The following is an 18,850-nucleotide window of genomic DNA, read 5'->3' on the forward strand; positions in this document are numbered from 1 at the left end:
CCCGCGAATTCGCTTGCCTTTGCTGGGGAGCACGAAGAGGCGGAAAATCCTCCGTCCTGAATGCTGGGGTTTTGTCCTTCTTGCGTCCTGGTTGATTGTTGCTTGACGCCTGCTTTCGGATGCGTTTGAAGTCCTCGCGTTTGGAGCACTGTCTGTCGGAACCTTGATGTGCACCACCACAGTTGGCGCATTTTAACGCCACGGCTCCATCCGCAGGGCAGTTGGAAGTGGCGTGTTCTTGAGCGCAGTTGCTGCAGCGTGGCTTGATGTTGCAGTTGCGGGTACCGTGACCAAAATTGAGGCACCGCTGGCACTGCGTTACGTCACGATGGCCGCCACGGTATGGCTCCCATCGTACGATGATGGAGTAGATCGATCGGATGGCTTGCAGCGCATTGAGAGTCACCGTCCCTTTCTGGAAGTGCACCAGGAAGAGGCAATCCGGGTACGTCTTCACGTTTTCGTCTCTCCTTGTCATTCGGAATACAGCGATTGGGGCTAGCTTGTACCGGTTGATTTCAGCTTCGACCATCTTGGGGTCGAAATTTGGTAGACCCCTGATGACTACCTTGAAGGGCTTCTCACCGGGGATGTCGTGCGTGAAGAATTCCGCCTTGGAATCCTTCAGATATTTCACGGCCACTTCGTACTCCGCTTTTGTTCGCAGCATCACCTTGGTGCCGATCCTGCCGAGCTTAAACTCAGCGGCAACGCCCAGCGATGAGAGATCGCCAATCAGCGTGTTGAGTGGTACTTGCTTCACCACCAGTGGAGGAAGCTTGATTTTCACCGCACTCGGGCCGGCAGAATTCTCGGTTTAGACGGCGTCGCCGAAATCACCGATGTCGCTGGCGTTCGTCGCGGTAACATCGTCGCGTCCGCTCGTACCATCGGACTGTCCTTGGTTCTTCTTCCTCTTTTTCGTCCGCTTCACCGGGACTGGGTTGGTATTTCCAACATCGGTGGGCAGGGTAGCGTACCTATTTGAGGTAGGTACCGAGCTACCCTCACCACTGTTCTTCTTCTCCGCTTGGTCACGAAGTCTGCTCCGAGAGCGCTGTCTTCCCATCACGCTATGCGACCGACACTACTGACGACGCGACGTGCAGTATATCTGCGAACGTTTGTAACAAACTATAGGTTAATCGAACAACTCGACAGAGCGAGCAAAGACCGAACTGTACTGCTTGACGTTCAAGCAGCTAATGTTGATGAGCAGAGTCAAGAAAGCAACGCTGTTTTATATCTTTTCAGGTTCAATCAGAATCATGTGCAACCAAGTGGTATTCGTTTATGATGACTGGGTTTGGGAAAAACGTTTAGTTCATGAAAACAGTGATAAAATTATCATTTGTGCATTTTTCAGCAGATTTGTTAAGTAATATCCTATCGATTGGCGTATTTGGATTTTAATTTCATCTATAAATGACAAAGTTACAAGCGTTTAAAACCTAACACTATTTCACCACACATATTTTTTGATTTGTACCCCAGTATAGTCGACAAAGACGTAGTTCTACGTCAAAACCGGTATGATTCTGGACCACGAACAAATTTCGATACTCTTGGACAGGACAAGATTTTCAGGATAAATCACTTTGAAGAACTTTTAAGAGAATTCTATTTGAGAAGAGTTCAAATTGAATTCAAAGGGTAGTTCAGAGGTAGGCCAAGCGAGTTTTGGGAAGTATTCTAAGAGAGCTTTAACCAGAACTTGAAGGTTATTGGGTAAGTTCAGGGTAGAATTGTTAAGATGTTCTGTGAAAAATTCCATGACGATTGTGAAGAGGACTTCAGGATCCGCGAAAATTATCAAGGAAATCTAATTATTGTTATTCTAGGGATAGCATATATAGGACCCTATTTTTTTTTCTCGAGGAGAAGACAAAAGCTCAAAATAATATTGGAAGGCAGAGTGCGAGTGGTTAGATGCGTCATTTTAAGCTGCTCGAATGATGTGATCCATTCCAAGGGCATCTCGAGAAGAATTTAGAGGAGAAATTCAAGATAATTCTGAGATGAATTTCAATATAATGTAACCATGATGATAATGCATGAGAATCCCAGGGATAATTCGAATTTTAATTAAAATTATTGAATGAAGCTTCAATGAACTCTTGGAATACTTAGGAAATTCTTAAGAAAATTCCAATAAAATCTTGTAAATAGTTCTGAGCGAATTTTCAAGGTAGTTAATACAAATTTTAAAGACCAAGCGCAGAAACGAATTCAATATCCAGGAAAAATGTAGCATGTCTACTACTGCACTACAAAGTGCCCCATTTTAAGAAAATGCATAAATATCGTAGCATTTGAGGGGGTGCGGGGGGGGCGGAGGCTCACACTTTTTAACCAGCCATGTAGCAAAATACGGTACGAGGTGGGGGTCTAACATTGGTCAAAGTTATGCTACATAATTTATGGATGGTCCCTTAACCCATTGACCTTCTCGGCTAAATCGCATTTGGTTTTATTCATAATTTATATGAAGCACATCCGGGAAAATTTCCGAAATTCCGGAAAACGGGAAAATAACGGGAAATTGTTAATCGGGATTTGCTGTTACTCTATTAAAAAAAAAAAAACCGGTTCAATCTACCTATGGTGAGACTGTTAAGCGTGACTGTTTTCTCACCCCACCCGAGTAGCACACTTTCATCACAATAAGTTACAGCAACTTGTTTATGACTGAAATAAGTCGTATATAAGTTTCTACAATTGATTTGTGACAAGCGTGCTACTAGGGCAATGGGTCTGGGTTCAATCCCAGCCGAGGTCGGTGGGATTTTTCTGAAACATAAAAATCTTTGGTCACGTCTTCGTTCGGAAGGAAAGTAAAGCCGCTGGTCTCGGCCCATGTGTGTTTGAATGGGTGCGATAGCCAACGTAGGTGTGGAAGCTGCCTCCCAGACAACCAGAAGTCGTATAACAATGTACAGACAGTATCGTTGTTACCGGTTCAATGCTCGGCAGAATATGCATGTCCAAGGACAAGTTATACTTAAAAGATAAGTGACACAGTTTTGTTTATCACAGTAAATTTCCATTAGGAGTAATCAAATATTTAAAAACACTTAATTTATTTATTGTTCTTGCTCGGCTCGATATATTTCTTTCAAATGTACAGTAGTTTTAAGTTACTATTTCATGTGTTCTGTTTCCTTCACGGGGTTTGTTTTCTATGTGTATTTAAAAAAAAAACAGTCTGTTAAATTATATTATACAATTTGAAACACATATAAGGCAGACTTGAAACATTGCTGGACTCCCGTGGTCATAACCTGAAGAACCGGCTACACAACACATAATGAAATACCTAACCCTAAATAAAAAAAAAAACATATAACTAGTCACCCAGCACTCTTTTATTGAATCATGTAAGTCTTTGCATGTAGACAAAATAATAACCAAAAACAAAAGATAAAAAAGAACAATCTCGTAAACACACATAATAAAAGTGGTGTACGGTTTACTAGATTGCTATTACTGTAAATGATAAAAAAGACGGCAAAGACCGCACTAAATCATTTACCCTACAAAAAAGTACTAAAAACTATTGAATGCTGCTTCATGGAAATAAATGTTGAGACATCTCACATCTCACCATGGCAAACAATGCGTCTTCGTAGTTCCGGAGATATATCAAAGGAGATGGAGGAGGAGAGAGAGGAAAGGACGAGGAGTGGAGCATCCAGGAGGTTGAGAGGAGATGAATTGTAGAGATCGGGACAGTTGAGCTTGGTCCGTCGAAACGAGCAGAAGTGCGCAAAAAAAAACACTATACCAGCTATCGGGTGTTCAAGTGACAGTGGTTGGTTGAAGGTCACGAGTCAACCTTGGTGAAGTAACCACGAAGTCAGTGAAGTGTGATACCGGGGTACTATTACGGCCCCTAGCCTGGAGGATACAGCGTGACAGACTACGATCGTGTGACTGTACTGATCGGGGCGTCAACCTCGGCGTGTCCAGATCATTCGCTGTAAGTCCGGCGTGTTCGAACCCCTCTTCGGTGATTAGTGTGGGGAATATCCACGGAATTCCCCCCTGGAACGTCACCCGGAGGGTTACTGTTGGACATCATTCCAGGACGGACCACAAGTAAGCCCCTGCTCAACACCCTACGGTGCCGGTGGTCAACGAGCCCCAACCACTACTTCGTTGGACCACACGCGACGAGGAAGCTAGAACGGACGTTTTGGAGGTTAGGGCCCATTAAGGTCCGGCGGGTCCGCCCCCGCTTATTGGGCTCCTGACCTATGAGTTCACTTCCCGTCGGCGGGCACACGACGAACCCTCTCAAGATCACCCCGGACAGAAGAAGCATCGGGCGTAGTCACAGGCGGTAACCAGAAACTGCCCGGACACCACGTTTTGGCATGTAATCTGCATTCAACAAAGGTATGAGTTTTCCCTTCCTCCTCCTCCTCGCATGCAACGGACCAAAGGGCCCCTCGGATGCAGCAACGGCCGCAACGAGCTCACCCTCCAACCTATGTATCTTGTTGGAATAAAATTTAAGAATGTTTAAGTGAAATTTCTATTTGTAACTTTATTTCTATTTTCCGAGCCTAAGGATGACTTGTCTTTGTTCTGCTTTATTGTGTCTTTGTCCGCTTTGTTTCTGAGTCGTCCTCGAGCAAGCCAGCCGACCCTGAGTGGATAAACCACGGGCTAGACGAAAATTACATCGTAAATAACTACAGTTAAAGTCAACATCGCATATAAGTATGACATACATCGCATTGTGTTTAAGTTAAATCGTGTAGAATGCAAATTTCCGACTTATATACGATGAATCATTTTTCCATCGTACTGTACCACACATGAAATCGAATTACATCGTAAGACTTTTCAAATTAAATTTGTTATGACAGATTCAATCGTACATGATGACAAATCATTTCGTTAAATATGAATTTAAAATTTGCACGTATATGGCCTCCACTTTTGTAGGTATAAGCCCTTTGTTTGCATTGAATACGATTTGATTGTTTGTATATCATAGAAACAACTTTGAATATACGTGCATTCTGGTTGTCTGGATGTCCGTCGGTGATTGGCACTAGATTGCGGAACAGCGACCAACGTTAAAAATTTGGACAACTTACGTTAATAGCAGCCTATTTGCCATTCCAATGCGTAGGCCAGCAAAAGAATTTTCTCAAGGATGACCTTCAGCAACTTACCCGTCCTAAATTCTTCATTATTGGTGATTTTAATGCAAATCACCGCTCATGGAATAATGCTCAAAGCAATTTCAACAGCAAAATATTTTTTGATGATTGTTCTGCAGGTTATTAAAATATTCAATATCCAAACAGCCTCACATGTTTTTCTTCAGCAAGAAATCCCTCAACTATTGATTTGGTCTGAACTGATTCATGTCAACTTTGAGCCAACTGCTGTGTTCGATTATGATCACCTTCCAGTAACTTTTGAAATATCCCAAGAAATAATGTCTAATCCCAACAGCCCTACTTGCAATTACCATAGAGCTGATTGGGAGCAATATACAACATTTATGGAATATAATTTCTTTGCAAACCAAAGATGAAATTGATAATGCTCTTGAATCTCTGACTACTTCTATAGTTGAAGCAAGTGCTGCCTCAGTACCACAATGCGAGGTTAAATTCGATTCAATTATAATAGACGACGATCTTCGTCTAAAAAATGTCCGTAGGAGGCAATATCAAAGAAGACGCGATCCTGACGTGAAATTCATCTGGTGGGATTTGCAAAAACATATTATAAGGCGATTCTCTGCCCTGATGAAAATAATTGAATAAATAAATAAAAAGCTCAGAAATTTGCTTAGAAAAAGCTATTGAATTTCAAAGTCAGAGCAAAAGCTCGTATACAGGTTCTCCACCTGTTTAATGTTTTGATAGTAAACATCATAGTTAAGGTACTCCGGTGCAAGTTGAAACGCTACGTGTACCTATTTCTTAGTGGAACTGAATATTCACTGTAATTATTTTAGAGAGGCATTGTGTTCTACCGCAAACTATATTAGAAACAATCTCAGTGATTATTCACTTCAGCTAAGAGATATATCTACCGTTTCAACTTCCCCATGCGTTTCAACTTGCCCCGGTGTAGGGTAATGGATTTTGGTGGGACCTATTCATGTCATTTTTGCACTGCGTCTAAATGTATGCTACATATCATTCCACTGCGTCCTAGCAAGAAGTACGGTCGACTTAGTTCGCGCTCCGCTATTTTGGAAGTTTTCTCGCTATTCGCTTGATTTAAATTGTCAGTTTTTTCTCGCTTAGAGTTCCCAGCTAAATAATTAACTAAAAGTGAGTTTTTTTTTCTGAGAAGAAAGTGTGTTTTCGGCATCATCGGAAGGAAAATTGTTTTTACGATTGCCAATTCGCCAACCATTTTGCGCACCATCGGTGCGTGGTAACGCATACCTGCACACGGATCATCGTCATCGAGTGTCAGCATCTGCCTCCGCATTTACACCGCTCATCTATCATCGTGTGTTCAGCTGAGTGCCGACCCTCACATAAGCACACACCAACGAAGACCGCCCGCACACGCTGATCGAAAATCATCCACGCTGCGCGTCGCTCCGCTGCTGCCGTTTAAACGCTCGGTGGTAGTAGTATAGGATTATCAGATAAGTTTTTGTTCTTGTTTCTCTCTTTCGCCCACAGTTAAATTTTAAGTTTGTGTTCTGTGTTTGTAGTTTTTTTTTGTGTATTGTGTCCGAGTGATTATCGTTTCAGTGGTAGAGCGTTTTTCGCTCCCACTAGTACGGCAAAATGGACATTTTGTCGCAAGACGAAATGGACGTTTTGTCGGAAGATGACACCACTTTGCCACGCGATGGCAAGAAGGGTCGAAAACGTACGTTATCTCTCTCTGGTTCATCGTCTCAGTCTGGCAAAGGACAGGCTCAGATAAACCCCCGATCGCGAGCCTATCCAGATGACTCGACTGGCCCATGGGTTGTCTACTTTCAGCCCAGAAACAAACCTTTGAATGTAATGCAAATTACTAATGATCTGACGAAGCGATACTCGGCCGTGACTGAAATCACGAAGGTTAGGCACAATAAACTTCGTGTCTCCGTCTCTAACCTGAAGCAGGCTAACGAGATTGCTGCCTCCCAGCTCTTCACGCTCGAGTACAGAGTTTACATCCCAGCTCGTGATGTGGAGATCGAAGGTGTGGTCACCGAAGCGAGTCTGACCCCCGAGATCTTGGAGAAGCAGGCGGTTGGCCGTTTCAAGAACCGTTTGCTTCCCCCGGTGAAGATACTGGATGTCCAAAAACTGGGCTCAGTATCTGTCAGCGAGGGTAAAAAGAGTTTTACCCCCACAGACTCGTTCCGTGTGACCTTTTCTGGTTCAGCCCTTCCTCACTACATCGAGCTGGGAAAAATTCGACTACCTGTGCGTTTGTTCGTTCCCCGGGTCATGAACTGCCAAAACTGTAAGCAGTTGGGACATACGGCCTCCCACTGTGGCAGCAAGGCACGCTGTTCCAAATGCGGAGAGAAGCATGGGGATGACAACTGTGCAGCTACCGCACCAAAATGCGTGTACTGTAAGGGAACTCCTCATGGTATCTCGTCATGCCCGGTGTACAAACAACGCGGGGAGAAATTACAACGCTCACTTAAGGAACGTTCCCGGCAGTCTTTTGCAGAAATGCTTAAGACGGCCACGCCATCGACCAACGACAAAAATCCCTTTTCTCTTTTGTCAGATGACGAGACTGACTCTGACTTGGCTGAGGAGGGAACTTCTTTCTGTTTTTCAGCACGGAAACGAAAACGCATCCGTTCGCGGAAAGTTGAGAATGAAGAACCCCAAATCAGCTTGCCCAAATCAAGGAGTGGTGGAAAAAAGGAAGTTTCTACTCCTCCTGGATTCAGAAGAAATGACTATACCCAGGATTTTCCACCTCTCCCGGGGACATCCAAAACCCCTGATGTCCCATTTTTAAGAACAGAAGCCCCTTCTTCATCTGGGTTGTTCTCATTTGATAAAATTGTGGACGATATTCTCAAGTACCTGAATATTTCTGATCCTCTCAAAAGCATTGTTCTGGCAATGCTTCCTACTGTGAAGACCCTCTTGAAGCAATTGACATTGAAGTGGCCCCTCATTGCAGCAATCATTTCCTTCGATGGATAATTTTCCAAACGAGGTCGGGGATTTGATCACTATTCTACAGTGGAATTGTCGAAGTCTTATTCCTAAATTAGACTCTTTTAAGTTTTTAGTTCACAATAATGATTGTGATGCATTTGCTCTTTGTGAAACTTGGCTCTCTTCAGATATAGATCTTCCTTTTTATGATTTTAACATTATTCGACTGGATCGTGAGGATTCGCGTGGAGGAGGGGTACTTTTGGGGATCAAAAAGTGCCATTCTTTCTATAGAGTGAATCTTCCACAATTTACAGGTATTGAAGTTGTCGCATGTCAGGCTATTATTAAAGGTAAGAGCCTTTGTATTGCTTCTGTTTATATTCCTCCTAGAGCCGTTGTTAATCGAAAACAACTTTCAGATATATGTTCGGTACTTCCTGCTCCACGGTTGATTATGGGAGATTTTAATTCCCACGGTACAGGCTGGGGGGAACTGTATGATGACAACCGTTCTACTTTTATATATGACCTCTGTGATAACTTCAATATGACAATTCTTAACAATGGAGAAGTAACACGTTTGGCTGGACCATCTTCGAATGGAAGTAAATTAGACCTCACACTTTGCTCTAACTCATTATCGTTGGATTGCACGTGGAATGTGATCCAGGATCCCCACGGTAGTGATCACTTGCCGATCAAAATTTCGATTGCCAGTGGGTTCAATCCGTCGGAATCCGTTAACGTCGCGTACGACCTCACCCGTAATATCGATTGGACAACGTTCAAGACCGCGATAGAGGAAGCCGTGTCGTCGGTAGAAGGGTTTTCACCGTTGGAGGAATATAACTTCCTCTCCAATCTGATCTTGGACAGCGCGCTTCGAGCTCAAACTCGGCCGGTTCCTGGAACGTCTTTGCGTAGGAAACCTCCTTCCCCTTGGTGGGACCACCAATGCACTGAGGTTTATCGTAAAAAGTCCGACGCGTTTAAGCTTTTCCGGAAACGTGGAACACCCGTGTATTTCGAAGCGTACTCGGCTCTTGAACACGAACTCAAGAGCCTCATCAAAGCCAAGAAACGCGGATACTGGCGGCAATTCGTGGACGGATTATCACGCGAAACGTCGATGAATACGCTTTGGAACGCGGCGCGAAGGATGCGTAACCGGTCTTCGAACAACGAGAGCGAGGAGTACTCAGATCGTTGGATTCTCAAGTTCGCGCGAAAAGTATGTCCTGATTCCGTGCCGGCACAGATGATTCCTCGCGAAACGACGAATTCTGTAGACGAGATCAGCCAGCCTTTTTCAATGCTGGAACTCTCACTCGCGCTCCTTTCGTGTGGCAATTCGGCTCCGGGGGCTGATAGAATCAAGTTCAACTTGTTGAAGAACCTCCCAGACGTCGCTAAGAGGCGCATGTTGAACTTGTTTTGTCAGTTCCTGGAGCTCAATATTGTTCCGGATGATTGGAGGCAAGTGAGAGTTATAGCCATTAAAAAGCCTGGAAAACCCGCGTCAGATCATAACTCGTATCGTCCCATCGCGATGCTATCGTGCATTTGAAAATTGTTGGAGAAAATGATCCTTTTTCGCTTGGACAAATGGGTTGAGACGAACCACCTACTCTCAGATACTCAATTTGGATTCCGTAGGGGCAAGGGAACGAACGACTGTCTCGCGTTGCTTTCCACAGAAATTCAGTTGGCTTTTGCTAAAAAAGAGCAAATGGCTTCTGTATTCTTGGATATCAAGGGGGCTTTTGATTCAGTATCCGTTGAAGTCCTTTCAGACAAACTCCACGCTTGTGGCCTTTCTCCATTAATAAATAACTTTTTGTACAATTTGCTGTCAGAGAAACATATGAGCTTTTCTCATGGAAACTCTACAGCTTCTCGATTTAGTTACATGGGTCTCCCCCAGGGCTCATGTTTAAGCCCCCTTTTGTATAATTTCTACGTCAGAGAAATTGACAATTGTCTAAGTGACAACTGCACGTTGAGACAACTTGCAGATGATGGCGTAGTGTCTATGACAGGGCCCAAAGGGGTCAACCTGCAAGGACCCTTACAGGATACCTTAGACAATTTGTCTACTTGGGCTATCCAGCTAGGTATCGAATTCTCCACGGAGAAAACTGAGTTGGTCGTTTTTTCTAGGAAGCATAGCCCAGCACAACCAAAGCTTCAACTTTTGGGTAAACCGATCACGCATTCTATGTCCTTCAAATATCTTGGGGTCTGGTTCGATTCAAAATGCACCTGGAGATCCCACATTGAGTATCTGAGACGAAAATGCCAACAAAGGATCAATTTTCTCCGAACAATTACCGGAACGTGGTGGGGAGCCCATCCGCAAGATCTTCTAACGTTGTACCGGACAACGATTTTATCGGTTTTAGAATACGGTAGTTTTTGTTTCCAGTCGGCGGCTAAAACTCACATCATCAAACTGGAACGTATCCAGTATCGTTGTCTTCGTATCGCGTTAGGATGCATGCACTCGACTCATACAATGAGTCTAGAAGTGTTGGCGGGCATGTTGCCACTATCGGATCGGTTTTCGGAATTGTCCCTCAGGCTCCTCACCCGTTGCGAAGTTATGAACCCACTGGTAATCGAAAACTTTGAAAAGCTTCTTGAGCTGAACCCTCAAACTCGTTTTGTGTCATTGTACTACGTGTACATAACACAGGATGTCAGCCCTTCACAGCATAATCCTCATCGTGTATGCTTCTCCGACTTCGGCAATTCAGTTAGTTTTGATTTATCTATGACGCGGGAGATTCGTGGGATCCCAGAACATCATCGTTCCATGATTGTTCCGTCAATTTACGCTGCAAAGTTTGGCCAAGTTGATTTCGCAAGATCGTTCTTCACAGATGGATCACTAATTGAGTCGTCCGCTGGTTTTGGTATTTTTAACGAATTTCATAGCGCCTCTCGAATGCTTCAAGCTCCTTGTTCCGTATATGTTGCTGAACTGGCGGCAATACACTATACGCTAGAAACGATCGCCTCACTTGCACCAGATCACTATTTTATTTTTACGGATAGTCTCAGTTCTGTCGAGGCTATTCGCTCTATGAGGCCGGTAAAGCACTCCTCGTATTTTCTCATGAAAATACGAGAGCTTTTAAGTGCTTTATCTTTAAGATCTTTTGTCATCACCTTTGCATGGGTCCCATCTCATTGCTCGATTCCGGGCAATGAGATGGCTGACTCACTTGCTAAGGTGGGCGCTATGGAAGGCGATATTTACGATCGACAAATCGCCTACGATGAATTTTTCTTCATTTATCGTCAACAGTCACTCGTCAGCTGGCAGAATAAGTGGAGTGAAGGGAGTTTGGGACGATGGCTATATTCGATCATCCCTAAGGTGTCGAAGAGTTCTTGGTTCAAGGGGTTGGATGTGGGTCGAGACTTCATTCGTATGATGTCTCGCCTCATGTCCAATCACTATTCGTTAAACGCTCACTTGTTCCGTGTTGGGCTGAAGGACAGCAATCTCTGTGAATGTGGACAAGGTTACCAGGACGCTGATCACATCCTTTGGTCTTGTGCGGAGTATCGTGGAGTCAGATCACATTTTTATGATTCCCTTCGGGCTCGAGGTAGACAACCTAATGTTCCAGTTCGGGATATTTTGGCTAGACGCGATCTGGAGTTTATGAAACTCATATATGTTTACTTTAAGAATATTAACATTAGATTGTAAGTTTTATTAACCTTGTGTTTAGTTTGTATTTTGTACGTGTGGGTTTTTTTATGTTTGTTTTCAAGATGAATAGAAATTAGTTCATGTTTTAGGATTAATTAAATATTTGTATCGTAAACCACATTTCAAACCTTCCTCTCCCTTTTCCCATCCAAAAAAAATTGTAAATTCCCACTAACCTCGAGACAACCGCGAGTATCCGGTCCAGCTCTTTTAACTTTAAATATAAGAAATCAATAATGTATAACAAAAATGATAACTCGGCTCTGTAAAGTTTATTCGATTGAGCCTGTACAAATAAAGTAATTAATAAAAAAAAATGTATGCTGTGTTTTTTCTATGAATATTACATATGGGCATGACAAATGTGTGTTTGGTGAAAAAGTCTAACTTTCTAGTTTCTAATAATACTAAAGAATGAACAATGTTCTCAAAATAGGATTTTGTTGAAACGCGGGTTCGTAAGCACACAAGTATTCCTGATTAATTGCTCTAATTGGAAACAGTAGATAGAGCTTATTTCTCTATGATGCACGGTATGTGCATTTGGGTTAACATCCGACGTCCCTCCTTCTTTACATATTCTGCACAAAAAATACTTTCTAAGCCCCGCCCCTGACAGGATTTCCCACCGTTTTTTTATGAATACGGCGGGGCAGAAAGTATCTTTTGTGCAGAATATGTAAAAAAGGATGGACTTCGGATGTGTTTATCTAATTGCATATATAGAGGTACCAGACAGGGATGCTATTCTCTCCAGTGTATGCAGGGTGATCAGTTGCAAAGACACCTCGCACTATGACAAAAGCAAACTCACCCGAGAGATTTTTATTTTGTTTTCACTTTCTACCGCTTCTCCCACTTCGCAAACAAATACAGTTTCTGACGTTCGCACCTCCACCAGTCCAACACGCCGGAGCGTATGAGTGATCACTAGGGAGCACCGTAGAGAGTTCGTTTGCTTCACCGGGGAGAATCACCCCGGTGCGTGATGAAGACTTTGGTTGTTAGTTTGTTGCATAAAACCATTTTTTAAAGGTTATTTTTTCTATTAACGTACAGTATGTAGTCAATTATTTTAAAATTTGGTAAAATAACAATGTACACGTTTTGGAAATGCGAATACGGGAATTGCATCAGCGCATCATTATTGAAATTTGCTTCAGTTTAGTCGACAGACAGACATGGGACAGAGATTGATTAGGATCACAGCAGGAGTTCTACAAAGCTCCATCTTTGGTCCAACGCTCTGGAACGGGATGTACAACGGCGTGCTAACGCTGAAGATGCCCAAAGGAGTTGAGATCGTTGGATTTGCGGACGACGTCGTCGTGACGGTAACAGGCGAAACGCTGGAAGAGGTGGAAGTGTTGGCGACCGAGGCGATTGACTTGATTGGTAACTGGATGCAAGGAGCGAAGCTGCAGATAGCCCACCACAAAACGGAAGTGCTATTGGCCAGTAACTGTAAAGCGGTACAGCGGGCAGATATCACCGTCAGGGGCACGCCATAACCTCAAAGCGTGTTGAAATACCTGGGAGTGATGATCGATGATCGGCTAAACTTCAATACCCACGTTGAATATGCCTGTGAGAAGGCTGTATACATTGATGTATTCACTCACTCACGTAAAGCTCTCCCGGAATCTTTGGAGAAACAATAACACCTTTGCGCTGCCACCTTTCTCACGGAAGTGAGTATATAAACAGACAAACAGTGAACAGTCAACTCTCTCACTCTCTCATGCTGTGTCTAACAATCTCCAGTGGTGCCAGGATAAATCTCCTAGGAGACAAGTAGAGATTCACCCCAGAGAATGATATCTCTCGCACCCGGGTGATTCTTCCCAGAGAATTTTCAACCCTGGTACCAGATTTTTTTACAGTCAGTTGGTGGTAAATCACCCACAAAATAACATCAAAATATTGTGAGCGATTCTCAAATTCAAAGCTCTCTGGGCAGTAGTTGGATAAAAAAAAAAGTTTCTTAATCTAGCGGAATTTAGCACCAAACGGAATGTTATTATTACTGATGGATTCCAAATTTATTTACCTTTCCGTATGTACCGTAAGATTTGATAAAGAGAAACCAATCGATGAGATATTGTCAAAAGTGTAACACTGCTTCTTGACGCCAAACTCGGCCTACGGATTCTAAACTCGGCCTAACGCATTGAAACGCCAATGAATTCACTTCGGCCTATCGGATGAAGATGAAAATTGATTCAGTCGGAGCGCTTCTTTTGTTTTTGGGAATTTTGGGTGCTAACCTTCATATCACGCGTTCTCATTGTCTTCGTTCGGTAGCTTATTAACTAAAGTATCGTACCAAACGCATAATTAACTTGTTAATCATGGATTTATTTGAAGTTTTCTGCTCGATAGGCCCAAAATGGGTGGTTAGGCCGAAGTAGTTCTCTACCCTACCATTCTATGAGAGAAAGGTAAAAACGTACATTAATGATTTCAAAAGCGTTTTTTTTTCAAAAACAGTGCTATCCTATAGGCACTATATTTATAGTCTGGCGGATAGAATCTCTGGAACCAATTAAGCGGTCAAATAGCGGCATCAATCGAGCATATCACGACCAACAACAGAAAAGAGCACATCAGCTTCTTTAAACAAAACTTCGGAAACTCTTTTCTCGTTACTCAAGTCTCGCCTACGCAAACTAACACCATCATCGGATTGTAGAAAGTTTCCCCCATCCGGTGATGTTAATTTGCGTTTGGTTCACGAGGGAAAAAAAATCAAAATTTTGTTTATATAAGTTGATAGTACCTTTTCAATTGTTGGTCTACAGTATATTAAATTGGTTCCGCTTTTGGTAGATCGAAATTTTATCCGCCAGACTATAAATATAACGACTATATTTGCTGTTTACGCTCGTTATAATATTAATGTACCATCCTCCGGTTTGATGTTAGGTTATAGACTTTTCTGCCACCGTTAGTATTAGCGACCAGGTTCAGAAATACTTGCGTTTTACTAGTTGAAAATAAATATAAAACAAACCGCTGTCAAGTTTAACACTTTGACCGCTGATGTCATGGTTGAAAATAATAAACAAATCGATTTTACACGGCTACGCTAAACAGCCTGAATTTATAAAGAGGCGACATCTTATCCATTTGACAGGTCTTCTGCTCGATTGGAAATACTTTTCCTATGACTTTGACAGACAATCGATTGTTCCAAGTTTGACATTTCGTCTCTTTATAAATTCAGAAAGAAAGGTTGTATTAGCGAGATCATGCGGTGAGAAGTCAATTACTGGTTTTATAGTAGGGTAGTAACAATGACGTTTATATAAGGTCCGAGTCAACATACTGGTGTTAGAAGCAAAACTATTGTAAACATTGCTTAGCACTCAAGTTCCATACTGCGAACAGTGAAATTTACGTCACAGCCAACAGCTTTTTAGTGTAAAAAGATAAACATTGCAATGAAATACGAACACCACATTTCACTAACACCAATAAGCGTGTATTGGGGTAGTACTGATATATATTGAATTGAAAACAATTTAAGTGACAGATAATTTTCATTGAATATTCAATGGTTAGGAATAAAAATTCAAATTAATTTAAAATAGGGTAAACGTCGGCATCAGCACCCATTGACTGTTTTCGGCAACCAAAATTTAAACGCTAATTTCACTGTATTTTCCCATCAAAGGTAACACTGAGAAAATGTTAATAGAAGCACTGACGCTGCTTAGATTGACGAGAATACGTAAATTCTCCTAATTAAAATTTTTAACAAAAGCTAATATTTTTGATTTTTGGTATTTATTGATGCTAACATGAAAATGTGTGGAAGTGTGGACTGCTTGGGACCAAATACAGGGGTTACTCAAAATAACTAGGATAGGCAAATTTTTGGTCAACTTTGGAGCATTGTAACTTCGTTAAATATGAGCCGATTTTAAAGCTTTTAAGAGCATTTGACTGGAAAACTAATATTGTTCTACGGTGTAGCCACGAAAATAATCCTGGTCACCGCATACCGGAGATATTCCGGGTTTGTCTAACTTGCTAAATTTTTGGTGAAATTTTATATATGATTCTAAAATATATATATTTTTAGTAAATACAACGAAAGAAGAACCATTTTAAAAGCGAATCATATGCCAAGAACTAAAATCGGCTTATAATCAACCGAGATATGGCCGTTTCCCTGGAATCGGTTCTAGTGGAAGGTTCTGAATGCGGGCAGATCATTTAATCACTCAAATATGCCGTGCGACAGCTCTTTCTTCATGGTTTCTCATCAATAGACTTTCGATGAACTTTAAATGCATCATTGACCACATTGGACACTCTCGGAACATCCAGTATGCCCCCGGAGGAACCTCTTCAGGGGAGCAGGGGACAATTGCATTTTTACACCAAAACATGCCGTGCGACAGCTCATTCTTCATGGTTTTTCAAGAATAGGCTTTCCATAAACTCCAAATGAATCATTGACCACATTGGCCGCTCTTGGAATCACGGGATACCCCCGAGGGATCCTGTAGCAGGGGTCAATTGCAGTTTTAAACCAATACATGCCGTGCGACAGCTTTTTCTGCAAGCTGTGAGCGAGAAGCACTGTTGAACTGCAAAATTTATTTTTTTTTTGTTTATATCTCCGGAACCAAATGTCCGATCGGGATAAAATTCAATTGGGTCCTATGCGAGCTAGATACAAACAAAATGAAACCAGTAGCACTCAAATTTGTGACGCAGAAGGTTTTTTAAATCTACTTTCCAGAAGGTTAAACATAAGAGAGAATTTGTATACAGTTGACTTAATAGCTAAAGAGAAAGAAGATGAAGAGAATCAATCAATGCAGATAAGACCTTTTAAAATGTTCATATAAAACTGTCAAACTAGTATAGTAGGGTACAGTCGCTATAGAATAGAATCCCGGGAGCCAATTGAGCTGTCAAATAGCGGAACCAACCGAGCATATCACGACCATCAACATAAAAGAGCACATCACCATTTGCGAACAAATCTTCGGAAACTATTTTCGCCTGGTAGGTATGAGGTATGAGGTAGAATGATACGTCAATCTCACGATGGAAATTACAGCTACGTAGAATTTAATGATGTCTCTTATCGATGAAAAGTATAAATTGACCGGAAACAATCATTTCATGGAAAGCCTGTCACAAATGCCTTAATGAAGATCAGATTATCTTTTTTTATATTTAGAAATCAAAAGTACTATCAAAGAAAAGAAAAACTTCTGTTATATTTATCACAACCGTATTGGATGATTTGTTTGTCCTTAAAAATTAGTATCATTATATGTAGTGATGCCCACTCAATGAGGATACACGATGACAGACGATCACAGCAAAAAAAAAAAATTAGGTCATAAAAGTGCACTCCGCCACACTTGTCTGTATGTGCTTACCTTCATGACTCGTGCCGCTGATTTTAGATCGTGGTGTAGGGAAGGTAGTAGCCGTCGATGCCGACGTAAACGTTCCCATTAGAAAGTATCCAAATTAGCGATGTTTCTTAGCACCCCAAGCCTCCGGGAGACTCGTCAACGCCTTGCACCATATATACTTTCTTCCTTAGATGCTCCTCCTACGCGGAGTGTGTCTTCTGGCTTTGTTATGGGGGCTGCACGCACGTTTCTCTAACTAAGGTATACTGAAATTGGCAGGACTAACAGGGAAAGCACCATATCTCTCGGAAGATATACTTTATGGGAGTTTTATTGTACTCCGGCTGTGGCACTTTAATCGGCTCGTCTGCAGTCTTTGCTCCAAAGCTTTGACATATTTACACTTTATTTAATTTAATTACTCGGGGTGAATTTCAATTGAAGTTTAATTGATTTCGGTGAATTTCCTGTGATAAAAGAATATTTAATTTTGGATGATTTTTCATTGAGACACTCTGTTGCACCATAAATATTTTATTTTTTCCTTCGCGCTCTTACAATTTTTGCTGTATCTTCCACTTGAAACTTAACTCATAAACCTAATTTCATCACTGCGAGAGAAATTTTCACCAAAGCATTACTGATAATCCTTTTTTCGTCTTTTTCCAAATCTTCTTCTATGCGCCTGTTATGCGTTGGATTTATCTATCTGTCTGCCCGTTATCGGAGAGAAAAAAGAAGACAAAACTTTTCCTTTCTTCCCCCTAGTGATAGTGGTATGGCAGTATGGAAGCAGCAGCAGCAGCAGCAATGCTAACGATGATGGAAAAATCGAAGTAAAATATCTGATTTCGCCCCCGATACTCTGGAGTTTTCCCTCAGCCCGATTTGTTCCCCCAGCTACTGCTTCTTCTTCTCTCGTTCGCTCTACTCCTCCCTGATAGATGAAGAAAAATATGGTGGTGTACTTTTTTGCTTTCTCATACACTATTTTTCACACGTTTTCTTGCGTTTTTTCCGCCCTGAATTCTTTTTCGTAGCCACAAACTGCCCAGTTTAGCATAAATCACTTAAATTACTGACTTTATGGTCAAATTCTTGTAGGAATAATTTTCTTCTATGTTTTGGAAAGCATCCAGTGGTAATTTTCACCTCTGCGACAAAAGCTCTATACAAAATAAGGCTCCTGAGCATTGCAATTTTCATACCGTAGAGAGATCACAACTGTCGGATTATTTGTTTGTCACTAGGAAAATAAAGTAGGGAAATCCCGAAATCCATTTTTTCCACTTTATAATCCTTAGGCCTAATTGAGGAATCGAAAGGGAGCTGATGGAACTTTTCTGCCTTTCCGTAGCACGGACTCAATTCGACTCGGTTCGGGGTTATGGGTTTTGCTGTAGTAGGTATGATGTACATACGAGCCAAGTTATTTTATAGCTGTGTGGTTATTCGTTGATGGAGGAAAAGCACACAGCTGAAGTTTTCTCAATGAATGAAAATCCCGATACGAATTTTCCACGCTGGTGTATGGGTTTGATGGATTCACACATACTAACAGCAGAACAACGCGCACCAGTGTAGGGAAAAGTTTGTGTATGCTTTATTGTGAACAGGTCTCAGAAAGC

General features: G+C 42.0%; 1 protein-coding gene across 3 annotated transcripts in view; it reads right to left on the reverse strand.

The window, feature by feature from the left end:
• Positions 1–17,911, reverse strand: part of fid (fire dancer) — an 83,348-nt gene extending 65,437 nt beyond the window's left edge. For all 3 annotated transcript variants that reach the window (XM_065237097.1, XM_065237096.1, XM_065237095.1), the window contains exons 1-2: positions 17,781–17,911; positions 17,244–17,689 (exon numbers count right to left, since the gene is read on the reverse strand). In XM_065237097.1, the coding sequence (XP_065093169.1) occupies positions 17,244–17,322 (79 nt within the window). In that variant the 5' untranslated portion in view covers positions 17,323–17,689; positions 17,781–17,911. The remainder of the gene's footprint in view (positions 1–17,243; positions 17,690–17,780) is intronic.
• Between the last annotated feature and the right edge of the window lie 939 nt (positions 17,912–18,850).

Source organism: Ochlerotatus camptorhynchus, unplaced genomic scaffold (assembly GCF_037179485.1).
Source record: "Ochlerotatus camptorhynchus isolate MF236.1 unplaced genomic scaffold, CSIRO-AGI_Acam_v1.1 ptg000591l, whole genome shotgun sequence".
NCBI lineage: Eukaryota > Metazoa > Arthropoda > Insecta > Diptera > Culicidae > Ochlerotatus > Ochlerotatus camptorhynchus.